The 15,310-nt window shown below is 42.1% G+C and overlaps 1 protein-coding gene across 1 annotated transcript in view; it reads right to left on the bottom strand.

The window, feature by feature from the left end:
• The window catches only part of Snapc1 (small nuclear RNA activating complex polypeptide 1), a 19,584-nt gene extending 4,750 nt beyond the window's left edge, over window positions 1–14,834 (bottom strand). The window contains exons 1-8 of the mRNA XM_005343207.3: window positions 14,577–14,834; window positions 10,339–10,498; window positions 10,034–10,174; window positions 8,774–8,878; window positions 8,231–8,389; window positions 6,229–6,297; window positions 5,512–5,574; window positions 2,676–2,826 (exon numbers count right to left, since the gene is read on the bottom strand). Of these exons, the coding sequence (XP_005343264.1) occupies window positions 2,676–2,826; window positions 5,512–5,574; window positions 6,229–6,297; window positions 8,231–8,389; window positions 8,774–8,878; window positions 10,034–10,174; window positions 10,339–10,498; window positions 14,577–14,761 (1,033 nt within the window). The 5' untranslated portion in view covers window positions 14,762–14,834. The remainder of the gene's footprint in view (window positions 1–2,675; window positions 2,827–5,511; window positions 5,575–6,228; window positions 6,298–8,230; window positions 8,390–8,773; window positions 8,879–10,033; window positions 10,175–10,338; window positions 10,499–14,576) is intronic.
• Between the last annotated feature and the right edge of the window lie 476 nt (window positions 14,835–15,310).

Here is a 15,310-nt window from a genome sequence, read left to right as displayed (position 1 = left end):
CACACCTGTGTAGGTGTACATGTGACACTGAGGCACACCTGTGTAGGTGTACATGTGACACTGAGGCACACCTGTGTAGGTGTGTACGTGGAGGTCAAAGGACAGCGGCTGAAACCCGGCTCACTCCTACTGCCAGAGGGTCCAGGAGACTGAGCTCAGGCTGACAGGTTTGGCAGCCATCTCCTTTACCTGCTGAGCCATTGAGATGGTCTTGGTTTTATTTCTGACAAAGGTGTGAAGGCCATTTGGAGGAAAAAGAGTAGCCTTAAACAATGCTGATACAGTTTTCCATCCACAGTCAGAAAATCCCTCCACTTGCATGTGTAACAAAATGATTCAAATGTGTCACACACATGAAAGTTTCAAAATGCATACCAGAGAACACTGAAGAACTATTCTCAGATAAAACTTTTTTAACGCATAACACAAAAAGCATGAATCATGAAAGAAAAAATTACAAACTGCACTTCCTTAAAATTAAAATTCTTGAGCCAGTGTGGTAGTGTGTGTATATAATCCCAGCACTTGGAAGGTAGAGGCAGAAGGTTCGGGAGTTTAAAACCATCTGTGTCTACACAGACAGCCAAGAGAGCCGAGGTGAGCTTGGGCTGCAGGAGTCCTATCTTCACCAAAACAAAACATAACAAATAAAATTCAAATTATTTCTTTTTCCCCCCTTAAGACAGAGTCTCATTATGCAGCCCTGTGTAGCCTAGAAATCATGGAGATCTGCCTTCCTCTGATGCCCTAGCATGGGGATTAAAAGTATGTACTACCATGTCCACTAAAATTTACAGAGATGTCCAGTAGAGCATCTTCAAATTCTATTCCTTTGGCAAATAAAAGGTTATTCAGATTTACTATATTGTGTCTTATGAAAAATTTATAATCTGTTACTATTAACTTACTATATCAATAAAACTATCTCAGATTCTCTTTATGAACCTTTCCAGCTATAATTTCTGTAGTAGGGTCCCTTACTTTACTAAAACTTTTGCTCTTAATTTTTGTTCAGCTAAGTACAGAATACATTTTACATATAGCACTGGCCACTCACAAACCATGGAAACTGTATAGCTTCTCTCTGATAATGTACAAGTTCACGTTCCCAATCACACCACCTGGCTCTCTATGCACAATGTCAGATAAAATATTCTTCTAATGTATCGTTGTTAATGTTAGGCTCTCTGTCTGTCTTCCTGCCTTTAAAAACTAAAGGAGCATCTATTTCTTTCCTCCAGGAAAGGACTGCTCTGGCACGGTCTGTGGTGACCCTAACCCATCACCTACTTCTACTGCAGTATATTCAGATGTTCTTTCACATTAAACTGGGAGCTGCACAGCTAAGCTGCGAAAGAAGTCGTATAGCTTATAAAGTCTAAAATACTCGCTATCTGAACCTTATAGAAAGTCTGATGACCCCTAATCTAGAGACTTTTTAAATCAAGGATGGATATCAAACATTATCAATTATAATATATATTTCCCCCTTTATAAGCCTAATATAAGATAAATTATATTATTAATCTATTAGATTCCAATTAACTGCATCATGACTTCATCCTAAAATGACTAGATTCAGGAAGAGCTTTTGATTTACCTCCTACATCAGTTCAGGGGCCTGTTTTTGCACTTTGGGATTTTTTTTTTTTCAATGCTCAAGTTTGAACTGAATTGTCTTCCCTGTGCCTGCCAACTTCTGAGGAGCAAGTTCCCCTTTAAATCACTACTTGGCTACCCTTAACCACCATGGGCGTCTTCCTCAGAATTCTTACTGCACTTGAAGCAACTTTCACACAGCACAGAACCATATCTGACATACACTGAAGCTATTTAACTTCCACTCACCCTCCACTGCCTCAATAAAGGAAAAAAGAAACACATTCAGAGGCCGTAAATGACTTTCACAAACCTAGCTAGCAGTGTGTCTGGTAAAATTATTAAGTATGTGTTAATGTTTCTAGTGTGCTTTCTGTCATTAATACATTCCAACTTTAGCTGTGCTGAATACATAGCATTTATTCAATTTTCGAAAATTCAAATCATTAAAATACATGGTCAAGTAGTAAGATCATTTTGCAGACACTCTATTACAAAGGAAACAGATACTTTAATGAATTTAACTGAAGGAGATAAAGTTTATAGACTGCATTACTTACTGGCCTTTTCTAGATGTAATTTAATTTACATACATCATTACTAATAAAGTTACACTGAATAATATGTTTGATATAATCTCTAGGGTCTCTTTCAGCAACAAGAGCCCATGAAGCTATGAAAATGGGTTAATCTTTAAAATTAAATTCCATGATGTTCTCACACAAATCTTTTTTTTTTTCTGAGACAGATCATTTATTTGTTTGTTTATTGGTCAAGGCAGGGTTTCTCTGTAACTTTAAAGCCTGTCCAGGAACTAGCTCTTATAGACCAGGCTGGCCTCAGACTCACAGAGATTGGCCTGCTTCTGCCTTCCGAGTGCTGGGATTAAAGGCATGCACTACCACCTGGCTAAGATCTTACTATGTAGCTCAAGTTGGCCTTAAACTGGTAATCCTCCTGCCTCAGCCTCATGGATGTTGGTATTACAGATATCTCCCCATCATGATCTAACCCATCCTAGAAGTAAGGACTACTCATCCCTGCCAGGCCTTAGTAAGACTTTTAAAGCAAAGTACCTCTGCTTTTGGAAGGCCTCTTCTTTCCTGCTGGTTCTGCTGTCTCTCTGGTTCTTTTCTTCTTAGCTGCTTTGCCTTGCCCTTGTCCAGACCCAGAATCAGAGTCAGAGGAGTCAAGCTTGGCTTGGCGATGCCTCCTGGACTTGGACGCCTTATTAAGAGAAACCCAGTTATTCACGATGAATAACACAGTGAGTCCAAAGGACAGATCACGAAGGTGAGGAAAGCAGAAACACATGCCATCATGTCCTTACTATTACCGGGCTTGTACTATACACAGTTTTTACGCAGACACAGACTTTTCACCTGTATAACCAAGTCCTGCAGCTGCCTCACCATCAGCTCACACTGGGTTATCTAGAATCTCAGAAGAGTAGGGTCTGACTCACAATAAGGCACCTCCCACTGTTTGCCTTGTTCCAGGTATGACCATAAGGCCCAGACTGGTCAAGATGGGTTTCACACACCCACTTGTTCACTGTTTTAGAACTGTAACTACCAGGAAGGAAACACCAGCTCTGAACCAAAGCCAGGAGCATGAACAATACTGAAAAGACAGACAGGAAAAGTGAGGAGGGAAGTTCTGGTCCTAATGGTATCTGAGACCAGCAAACCAAGGGATCTGTTGTTGTTCTGAGGCAGGGTCCCTCTACACAGCCCTCGCTAGATATACTATATAAACCAGGCTGGCCCTGAACTCAGAGATATGCCTTACCAGCGAGTCTTCAAAAGCAATTCTAAGACACCAACTGCACCTTACGAGAGAAAAAACTGCAGCTGTGCAATCATACACGTAGAACAATCGTGGGGTATGATGCAATTGGACTTTCAAAATTATCTGCTGTCTTAAGATATACACAAGATACCATTTGACAACAAATTCTCTCCATACATAAAGAGAATTCTGGTTAAAAAGAGCTGAATATAATCCATTTATCTTCCTTGGTGTATTTTCAATGTCTTATACTCATTTTACTGTGATGGTGTGCAGCAAAGGTATAATACCTAACCAATGGAGAATCCTCCTAAATACTGACTATTACTTTTTTATTTCTACAGTTGGAAAATGATAGTTTGATTTCCCATAAAATAGTCAGGAAAAAAGATCTAAGAAAAATATACAGAATTAAAAATGAATTTATCAGTACTTGCTGTGGAATAATGCTACTGTACACTGTAAGGATTTGTCACTCGTATTAGTTTAGTAAAATACTGACTGGCCAGTAGCCAGGCAGGACGTATAGATGGAGGCAACTAGACTAAGAGAATTCTGGGAAGAGGAAAGGCCCAAGCCAGACACAGAGGAAGTAAGATGAGAATTCCCTACTGAAAATAGGTACTAAGCCATATCGCTAAACATAGACAAAAATTTTGGGTGAATCTAAGTCATAAGAGCGAATTAGTAATAAGCCTGAGCTAGCAGGTCAAACAGTTTGCAATTAATATAAGCCTCTGTGTGTTTATTTGGATAGAACGGCTGTGGACTGGCATCTACATGCTTTCTCCTAAAACTTGAGTAAAATAATGACACAAACACACACACACACACACAAAACCAAAAAACAAAAACCAGACACATGGTGGGAACAACTCAATTATAGTTCTGAGTAGGGAAGTGAGTGACAACTGCCTTAACAAGGGAAGGTTAGAAATCACATGGCCACAAGGGAGAGCTACTACAGAACAGTTCACCTAATAGACCTGCATCAAAACCATAGGGAGACACAGCAAAAATCTACAGGGGAACCGAGTCCTGCTCCCCAGCCTCAAAGCTGGGCAATGAACCGCCTCCCCAGGACACCAGGAGTCTATCCTCTGGGAAAAACAAATCAGAGATATTTAGGATTTTAATAATTGATAAATAAATAAATGGATGAATGAATGAAACCAAAGAAACAAAGACGGTACAGTGGAGGAGGGCGGAGGCAGTAGAAGGCTGTCTGAGCACGGACTCTGAGCTCCTGTCCTGACTGACTGGAAGCTCCGGAAACACTGGCAGCTGGGCTTGCTTCCTACCTTCCTCTCTCAGGAAAGGGAATGGAAGCTTGCTCTTTAGTCAAAATGACTAGATCCAAAAAAGGAAATGAAGGAGTTAAAAGCCTGCCTCAACCGTTAGTCACTCTATATAAAGAGGTATCTGAGGAGCTCCGATCTTCTGGAACAAAGCCAAGAGAATGAAAAACAGAGACCAAAATAAATAGAGAAACAGATTCAAAGAAAATGGGAGGAAACATCAAAAACTAATTAAATCAATATCCTTAATGACAGACATTCTCGGTACAGAAAAAAAATGTAGCACAAATACTAAAAAACAAACAACAAAAATCAATGGCCAAAAGTTAACATTTAAGAAACACCCTAACAGAAACAGACTGAAAATAGCAAAGAAAAAAAACAAGATGGGTAAAGAAAAAAGAAAGATACAATAAAAAATAATAATTCAAAAAATTCTTTAGGCACAAAGGTCTCAGACTGAAATGATAGCCACTTGAAGGCCAACAATCAATAAAAACCCAAGTTATGGTCCTGAACTTGAGAGACACACAGCAAACCCCCGCTGCTCCTGGACTGGAGTCCCAGAAGGTGGAAGAGGGGAGAACATGACGTCAACATTCTAGGCAACGGGCAAAAGGAAGACCTAGAAGAGGAGAAGCCAAACAGGGCCCTCCCTCGGGGTCAGGTGCACGGGGCAAGAGGCAAAGGGCAGAACGCTGCCCGGCTGCAGAGCGCCTGCTGGGTGACGGACTCTTCAACTGTGTGTGGACTAGAGAGATAGAAACTACACTACCATTTGAGAAAGCAGGCTGTACCTTAGCGTATTAAACAAGAAACTTACCTGAGCAACAGCAGAAAAGGCTTTTGCTTTTATTTTTGCTAAAGACTCTGCTCTTTCACATCTCTGGAAGGAAAATAAACAAGGAAAACAAAGTTCAAACGTTAGGGACATTACGAAAATCTAAGGCTCTATAGTCAAGATTAAGATTTGAGACAAAGGAAAAACAAAAGAAACTAACATGTTTAGACATGCATCGATACAAAATCACACATGACAGCACCCTCTGCCTGCAGGCAGAGCAAGTGTCATAATGCCATCCTCACAGTGGTGGACCATTTCCTTCAAGACTCAGGAAGAAAACAGGGACAAAAGCCTTAGGGACTAAGCAGAATTCTTGACTGTCATTCCTTCATCTGCCTAAAGATGGCAGCACAAGAGAGATGAAACACTGAACATGAGAAACTGCAAAAAGCACCCCGGTATCACAGAGTCAAAGGCTGACAAAGACTTTCTCACACAAGCCTGACCCTGCCCCTAAGAATTAAGAGCACCTCCCAGCACCCTGCCCCCACCTGCTCAGAACTGCTACCCCCTCACTGCCGACCTGGATGTGGAATGCCCTGCACAGTTCAGGTTACCACAGACTGACTACCACAGAATACACAGAGCAGAATTCTCCCATGTTTACTAATGTGAGCTAAGGGTCCTAACACGTACAAAGCGGAATCAGCCACACATAAAAGGGACAGACCCTGCCTTTGTTAACATTTTGCTGACCTCTGGCTCCTGGGAAGTGCTTTCACTTTCTTCTTCTCCATCTTTAAGTTTAGGTTTTAAGGACGGATTCTGAAAGAACAGAAATGTTATTAATATACACACATTTATATTTCCATTAATTACAGATAATTAGTAGGTTACAATTTTAAAAATGAAGAAGTTACTTTTAATTAGTGAAAAATTAAGTCATTTCATATTACTGCAGCATGGGTCACCATCTGTCCTATTGCTGTGATAAAGACCACGGCCAGAGCGACTTGGGAAGGAAAGGGTTTATTTCACCTTTTAGCTTACAGTCCATCGTGAAAGGAGGTCAGAGTAGAGACTCAGGAGGCACCTAGAGACAAGAACCGAAGCAGACGCCATGGAGGAACTCTGCTTACTGGGCTGCTTCCCATGACTTGCTCAGACTACTTCTTTATACCAGACCACCTGCCAGGGGCAGCACTACCCACAGCAGGCTGCACCTCCCACACCAATCAGTAATCAAGAAAATGTCTCACAGAGTCGCGAAGGTCAGTCTAATGGAAGCATTTACACAACTGAGGTTCCCCCTTTTCAAATGACTCTAGCGTTCATCAAGCTAACAGAAAACTAACCAGCACACTGTCTAACATTATGAAGTTTCAGCTGGGGGGTGGGGACTCACGCCTTTAATCCCAGCACTTGGGAAGCAAAGGCAGGCGGATCTCTGTGAGTTCAAGGCCCGCTTGGTCTATAAGAGCTAGTTCCAGGGAAGCTAGGGTTGTTACACAGAGAAACCCTGTCTCGAAAAAACAAAACAAAACAAAAGATAAAGATTATAAAATTTCGGGGGCTGGAGAGATGGTTCAGAGGTTAAGAGCATTGCCTGCTCTTCCAAAGGTACTGAGTTCAATTCCCAGTAACCACATGGTGGCTCATAACCATCTGTAATGGGGTGTGGTGCCCTCTTCTGGCCTGCAGGGATACATACAGACAGAATATTGCATACATAATAAATAAATAAATATTTAAAAAAAAGACTGTCATTTAAAAAAAAAAAGATTATAAAATTTCATGCTAGAGAGATGGCTCAGTAGGTCAGGGCATTTGCTATCAAGCCCGATGACCCAAGCTCAATCCCTAGAACCCACAAGCTAAAAGAAGAAAAGCAATTCCCAGGAGCTGTCCTCTGACTTCCATGAGCACTCAATCAAGCACACACACACACACACACATACACACACACACACACGCAGCAAAAAATATTTTTAAAGGACCACAAAGTTTCAAAATAGTTCTAGGAAGTAGAAAGTATTTTTTAAATTACCTAAACCCCCTTAACAAATGAAGAATATACTCCTTGGTATTTAAAAAAAAATTGGGTGTGGTGTTACACACTTTTAATTCTAGCACTCAGGATGCAGAGGAAAGAGGACCTCTGTGAAGTTCAAGGCCAGCCTGGTCTATACAGTGAGTTCCAGGACTAAATAGAAAGAACTGCCCTCAAAACAAACGAACAAACAAAATATGTGTGCGTATATGTGTATAAAAACAAAGAAAGAAAAAAGAAAGAAAGCTAGGTTGAAAAATCAATGTCTCAGTCACACAGAGAGACAATGCTGGAAAGAGAAAAGCCTCCATTGGGGTGTAGGGTCCCCTACTATCCAGCAAATGAAGCCAGTGGAACCAGACTCTCTGGTTTATAAGAACACACAGTCCACTAATATTTACATGTTGGGAATGAATTCAAAATTTTACAACCATGTTGAAATTAATATTGCACCAAACAAAAGTAATTTATATGCTGGGTTTGGTCTAAAAACACAAGATTTACTCTCCCCCATCCCTATTTGTAATGCTGAATGAAGTCACATCACATGCCTGCTAAGTGACAGAGCCCTAACTAGAAGGGCAAAGCCCTCTAAACCCTCACTGGACAGCAATGCGGCCACCATGCCAGGCTGCCTCTCTTTGGCAGAGCCCACATGTTCACATCTGTACACAGTACAAGGGCAGGACAGCAACAATAAGTAATTACCTTCCTGTCCTCGTGCCACTGTTGGTGCTCCAAAACTATGTTCTTAATGGTGTCAAAAAAATCCTCCTTTACCAGGCTGAGAGCTTTGTCTGGCGTGGTCTTATCAGCTGAAATAGCATGCTTCATATTTTGGTAATGATCGTGAACATTCAGCATTTCCTAAAAGTGAAAAGAGGGGCCCTTTATTTCCTGTATGTATATTAGGGTTCATACATACACACACACACACACACACACACACACATAGTATGGGTGTGGGTGTGAGACTGTTTTATCTTAAGAGACAGGGTCTTGCTACATAAACCAGGCTAGTATTGCAACTGTAGGCATGTACCACCATAATTGGTCCTTTATTTCCATCTGATGACAATTTTAAAGGCAAACTAATTTAAAATATAATCACTTTCCAAACTGACTGTGTTAACAAGATAAATGCTAAAACAATTACAGAAACTGTCACTAACCAGTTAATGAAGTTATAACCTCAGTATAATTGTCAATAAGACCACATTCCCCAACTTCAGAGTGTGAGAACAAACTCACCTCCAATACATCAGAAGTGATAAGCTTCATTACACGATCATTTGGGTCCTTAAATTTTTGTGTCACTTCAGTTTTTTGAATTTTTTTCTTCATTCTACATGAAAGCTAAATACAAAGAATGCATTTTACAATAGACATCTGGTACTGGAAAGATGGCTCCGTGAGCGAAGTTACGGGCTGAGCAAGCCTGGTCACCTGAGTGGATCCCTAGACTTCCCGTCATGGTTGAAAGGAGAACGCCACAAAGCTGTCCTACCGCCTACACACGTGCAGTGGCATGTGCGCAGTGAACATGCACCACCTACTACATTAGGTTCACACATGCACAACAATAAGACTTTTTCAAAAATGTTAAATGAACACCTTTTAAAGGATATTTTTAAAGTGCTTAAACACAAGCTAGGAGTAAAAGCACAGGAGAAGAAGAAAAACTCTACAATACGCTTGTTAGCGATCCATTTTCAGAGCCTAGCAGGCATCTTTAAGTATCAGAGGCCACACTGCATGCTACAGAATCTGCCCAGCTTTGAAATGACAGATGATTTTCCAGGAGACTCTCTGCTCTTCTGATCCAGTGTCTTAAATGTTACAAAACTGAACAAATGGTGTTGATTTTTTTTTTTTTTTTTTTTTAGAAATTTCAATTTTTTACCAACTGAGATTTAAATTCCTTTGTCAAGCCCTCTTGAGACTCAAATGTAGAAAGGCATGTTTGGCAGATTTCTACACAAAAGCAGCAAGACAAGAGAGACAGCTGAGTGACTGATAACTTCCTAACGTGCATGCAGCTCAGGACTGAACCCTCAACGCTGGAAGAGATCCATGCGCCACATCTCTTCCCACTCACAACAACTGGCTTCAGGTGTGGCATCCACAAAACCCTGACTTAAGAGCAGAGGTTCTATTCTGTCTGCAGGGAAAACAATCATAAGAAGGGCTACAGTTTTGATCACCACTAACAGACTACACACTTCCAGAAAAACGAAGCAAGCAATGGACAACGAAATATAACTTGTTAGCCGGGCGGTGGTGGCGCACGCCTTTAATCCCAGCACTCGGGAGGCAGAGGCAGGCGGATCTCTATGAGTTCGAGACCAGCCTGGTCTACAGAGCTAGTTCCAGGACAGGCTCCAAAGCCACAGAGAAACCCTGTCTCGAAAAACCAAAAAAAAAAAAAAAAAAAAAAAAAAAAAAAAGAAATATAACTTGTTGTGAAAATACATGGTGGTTTGTTTTGTTATGTTTTTTAAGGCAACATACCAGCTTGGGCATTGCTGTGAAGTGGAAGGCTCTGTCTAGCCGAAGCTTCCTGAAAACAAAAGCTGCATCAAAATGCTGTGCGTTTATCAAGTCTTGCTGAAATCTAATAACGTCATCCCAGTCCTGCAGGGCAACTCTGATCTACAACCAGGAAGAGAAAAGCAAGGCACCATGAGAAACGGACTGGATCCCTTTTCATGACTGTAAACTCAAACACTAATATTTCTACCTAAGTCCCTTATTATTTTTAAAATACAGTACCTGGTTCAGGTTTCTACTGGGGGAAACTAATCCCCCAACCTTACCTTTTGTTTTGGCTGGCACAGCTGCGTGTTGTACAACCCGTACAGTAGATACAAAGCACCAACTCTGATCTGGAAGGTGTATGGAGGCAAAAAGTAGCGCCAGGCCAGAGCTAAAGCCTCTTTTGTAAACAGGTTCTTTTTCAGGTTCCTCATCTTGCCACTGTAAAACAAAAAGGATATATATACATACCCACTGTTACATGAACACAGACAAAAGTTATTCGAGACCCCTGCTTCTTTAACTGCTGGGAACTAGATGGAGACACCACACCTGGCCCTCTTGAGAGTCAAGAAGAAAGAACTCATTTTCTACCGTGCATTGACCACTCGGTCAGGGAACCGTGACACTGCCACCAAATCCCCAGCCTGGCTGCCAAAATGACGACTGTAAAAGAGGATTCACATTCAGATTCGGTATTCAGAACATTTACTATTAAAATAATCATGGTCATTACAGACTCAAAAACATTTCCCAACAGTCTCCGGGATTTGTATCGCTTTCTGTCCCTGGAAGGCATCCAAGCTTTCTTGTCAGACTAGTTTTAGATGGCCGGCTCCCAAATAACAACACGGAGACTTCTTACTAAAGTTTGGCCTTCAGCTTGGGCTTGTTCCCAGTTACTCTTGTGACTTAATTAACCTGCTTCTATTAATCTACGTTTTGCCATGTGGCTTTTACCTTTCCTCAGTACAGCATGCCCGACTTGCTCCAAGTCTGTTGTCAAATCCCACACCTAGATTTATCCTCCAAGTTTCTCTCTCCCCATCTCCTCCTGCCTAGCTATTGGCTGTTCAGCTTTTTATCACACCAATCACCGCAACACATCTTCACACAGTGTACACACATTCCAAAACAGAGAGAAGGCTTATGATTTAAGTTAAGAGAAACAGCTTAACATCATCCATGCTCCCATTCACCAGAACACAAAAGCCAGTGTGATGATCCTCTTAAAACTGAATGAAACAAGGAAGGCAACCTTGAACTCATTACTCATTGTGTTAGTGTTCTAGGATAGACCCTAACTTAGCAGATTAAAAATGGTCTCCATCTTTTAAAAGCCAGACACAGGAGCAGACTTCTGAACTCCCTCCCAGCAATTGAGAACTGGAGGCAGAAGGATCAAAAGGTATAAGGCCATCCTTGGCTCCATACTAAGATCAAGGCCAGTCTGGGCTATAAGAGACCCACTGTCAAAACAAGAAGCTGGGAGTGGTGGCCCAGACTATAATTCCAGCACTCACAAGACAGGAGGCAGGATTGCCGCAAATGCAAGACCATAGCCAGATCCTACTTTGAAAAAACAAAGCCAATCTTAACGAAAATGCCCCAAAACACATTCAACACGTACAAGTAACTGACATTCACATCACTATAAATATGTTGCATTTGTCATTTAATAACAGCAAAATAAAATGATAAAGACCTAAGCCCTTTAGCTAGAGGAATCCATTACACCTCACTACAAATGGGGAGACCACTTTGGCTCTCAAACAATAAGTATAAGTAAGTACAGTAAAAGAACATGAACTACCCACCATAGTGAGACCAAAATGATTCCTAAAGAAAATTTAGCCAGGTGTAGTGGCCCACGCCTTTAATGCTAGCACTCAGGAAGTAGAGGCAGGCAAATCCCTTTGAGTATGAGGCCAGCTTCATCTATATGCCGAGTTCCAGGACAGTCAGGGCTGCATACAGAGACCCTGTCTCAAAAAAAGAGAAAGAAAGAAAGAAAGAAAGAAAGAAAGAAAGAAAGAAAGAAAGAAAGAAGGAAGGAAGGAAGGAAGGAAGGAAGGAAGGAAGGAAGGAAGGAAGGAAGGAAGGAAGGAAGTCCACCACCCCTCTAATAGAGTAACCCAGAAAAATCCCCTTGGTGTCACCCTGTAGCCCTTTAGTACAGTGAGAGAGTATGGATTTTAGAAACAGAAAAGACAAGAAAATAGAAAATAGGCTGGGCAAGGTCATATATGTTTTTGTTTGCTTATTTATTTACTTATTTTTGGTTTTTTGAGACAGGGTTTCTCTGTGTTGCCGTGGCAATCCTGGAACTTGCTTTGTAGACCAATCTGGTCTGTCTCTGCCTCCCAAATGAATCCCTCTGGGATTAAAGGCGAGTGCCATCACCAAAAGGCTTAAATAATTGGGATCCATGAGTACCCTCATTCATGTGGCCTGTTTTCTTTTCTTTTTAATTTTTTTATTTTTGTGTGCATTGGTGTTTTGCCTGCATGTTTGACTGTATGAGAGGACCAGATGCCCTGAAACTGGAGTTTAGACAACTGTGAGCTGCCATGAGGGTGCTAGGAATTAAACTCTGGTCCTCTAGGAAGACCAGCCTGTGCTCTTAACTGCTGAGCCATCTCTCCAGCCCAGAGGTGCACACCTTTAATCCCATTAGAGACCAGCCTGGTCTACACAATAAATTCCAGGCCAGTCAAGACTACATAGTAAGACCTTGTCTCAAATAATAATAATAAATAAAATTTAATTAAATTTAAAAAGGAATAGAAAGACATTGATTTAGATATTCTTAAGACGGGGGTCTCACTTCACAGCCCAGGCTGACCTCAAACTTGTGATCCTCCTGCTCACTCTAATAATTACCAGCCTGTCACCACACTTGGTAAAATTTTCTTTCTTAAACTTCAATTTTACAGCTGGGTGGTGATATGCCTTTGATCCCAGTACGTGGGAGGCAAAGGGAGAAGATCTCTGTGAGTTAGAGGCCAGCCTGGTCTACAGAGTGAGTTCCAGGACAGCTAGGGCTACCCAAAGAAATTCTTATCTCGAAAAAATAAAAAGCTTCGATTTTCTAAGCTCCAAAATATGGACAATTATAGCTGCTTTTCAGAGTTCTGTTAGAAGTATATTAAACAGTGGATACATTACAGTTAGCGATGTACTATCATAGTTGTACAATAAATAGTTTTTGCTGTTATTTGGTTTCTCGAGGCAAGGCATCTAGCCCAGCTCATCTGGAAGTCTCTTTGTCGTTAAGGATGACCTTGAACTCCTGATTCTCCTGTCTCCAGCTCCCCCAATTCTGGGCTTAACAGTATGCATCACTATGACCAGCTAATATCTTTATCCTTCATCCCTGTAATTTACATAATAATTAGTTTACATCCGTAGAATTTTTATTTTTACTATTTTACTCAGCAAAAAGTTCTAATAAAGTTTTATTCAATCATTTGGCCTTTTCAATAATCAATATGCTATGCTAATTAACACAAACATCATATTCAAACCTGGGCTTGGTCATGAATGCCTGTAACCCCAGCCCTTGGTAGGAAGAGGCAGGCAGACCTCAAGGGCAGTCTGGTCTTGTTAGCAAATTTCAGGCCAGCCAGGGCTACACAATGAGGTCATTTCTCAAAAAACAAAAACAAGAAGTAGTACCACATTTATCAAGCCACTGTTTCACAAAGGTCAGTCTAAGGGGGAAATCAAAAAGTAGTAATAACACCGAACATTAATTTTGAATGTGGAACATCCCAAATATATTGGCTCATTTAATCCTCACACTACCATGAAGTACTGTGTCTGTCTCTATTTTACAGATTTAAAAAAAAAAAAAAAGCTTGCCTCAGATTTCGGTGGGGGACGGTTGGAGAGCTGAATTCTAATACCTGGGGCCCATCATCTGTGCTCTTCATTCTCCAACACTGCGTCTGCAGCCACGCAATATAATGTGGCAGGTGAGATAAGCAAGCACATGATGCTGGGGGCAGATAGACCACGAACCTCTCACTTAGTCCAGAAGAGCAAAAGCCCTCCCTAAAGAACTGTCATTTGGGTTTAAATACGACTGAAAACACGGACAAGCCAAAAGAGGGAGGGAACTCGCAGGCTAGGAAGCAACAGCGGAGGACCAAAGGCAACGCTGGGGCAAGAAAGTGAGTGCAAGGTGTGAGCGCTGGAAATGAGGCTGGAAATGAGGTAAGGCGGCCCCAGGGCTGAATTTGGGCTTTGTCCACCTAAAAGAGCTAAACAGCGGCTCACATCCGCACTTCCAACTTTGACTGTTGCGTGCTAAATGGATTCATTCGTGGAGGACCCCGTCTCGGTGTGGTTACTTTGTTTCTAAGCGTGGATTCCTTCAGGGTGAACAAGACTGGAGGAGGTCGAGAGGCAGAGGTCTGGATGCAGTGGAGATTGCAGAGAGGCGACCCAGGGAGAGCGACCAGGCGGAGACCGGGGACCCAGGCTGCGTTCCCGCCGGGTGGCGAGGCACACCCACCAGAAGATGGTCGCGAACTTCATGCTGCGCCAGAGCTCCGCGAAGTCCTCGAAGCGCACGCTGTCCATCTCTTGGAAGCGGCTGAGCAGCGCCTCGCAGTCGGTCTGCAAGCCCGGCGGGATCCCCACGCCTTCAAGCGACCCTGCGCCCACGGAACGGGTCGCGGCGTCCGCAGGGGTCCCCATGCTCCTTACCGGCTGGCAAATCCCCGCCACCGGGAACCAGGTCCCGAGGTCCCGCCCCAGCTACTTCACGCAGGCGCGCTCCGTGACGTGTTATCCGGGACATCAAGCTCCGCCTCCATCCGGGCCTTTCTTTGCTCTTGTCGCCCTTGTCGCGTGTGCGTGACTACCCGGCGCTGTTTGTTGACATCTGCTATCTGGAATCTGTTGACTTTTGTGAAGACGTAGTCTCTTTTTAATTTCCGCAAAGAAACGGGGCGTGGTTTAATTTTAATTTCAGCACTCCGGAGACAGAAGCAGGAGGATTTCTGTTGATTTACAGGCCTGCCTGGTGTATGTAGCGAGTTCCAGGACTACATAAAAAGACCCAGTCTCAAAATTAATTTATGTATTTGCTAGTTCAGTCTGTAGAACATGAAGACCTTTGATTTCAGTGAGCAGTGAGCCCCAAAAAAGTTCTGAAGGCTTCATCGCCGCCTAGATTTTATAATTTGGCCTTACTCTGCCTGCCTGTTTTCTTTTTTTTTTTTTTTTTTTTTTTTGTTTTGTTTT

This window comes from Microtus ochrogaster, chromosome 1 (genome assembly GCF_000317375.1).
Source record: "Microtus ochrogaster isolate Prairie Vole_2 chromosome 1, MicOch1.0, whole genome shotgun sequence".
In the NCBI taxonomy this organism is placed as follows: Eukaryota; Metazoa; Chordata; class Mammalia; order Rodentia; family Cricetidae; genus Microtus; species Microtus ochrogaster.
Note: the sequence above shows the minus strand (reverse complement) of the source record. Positions and strands in the feature narration are given on the sequence as shown.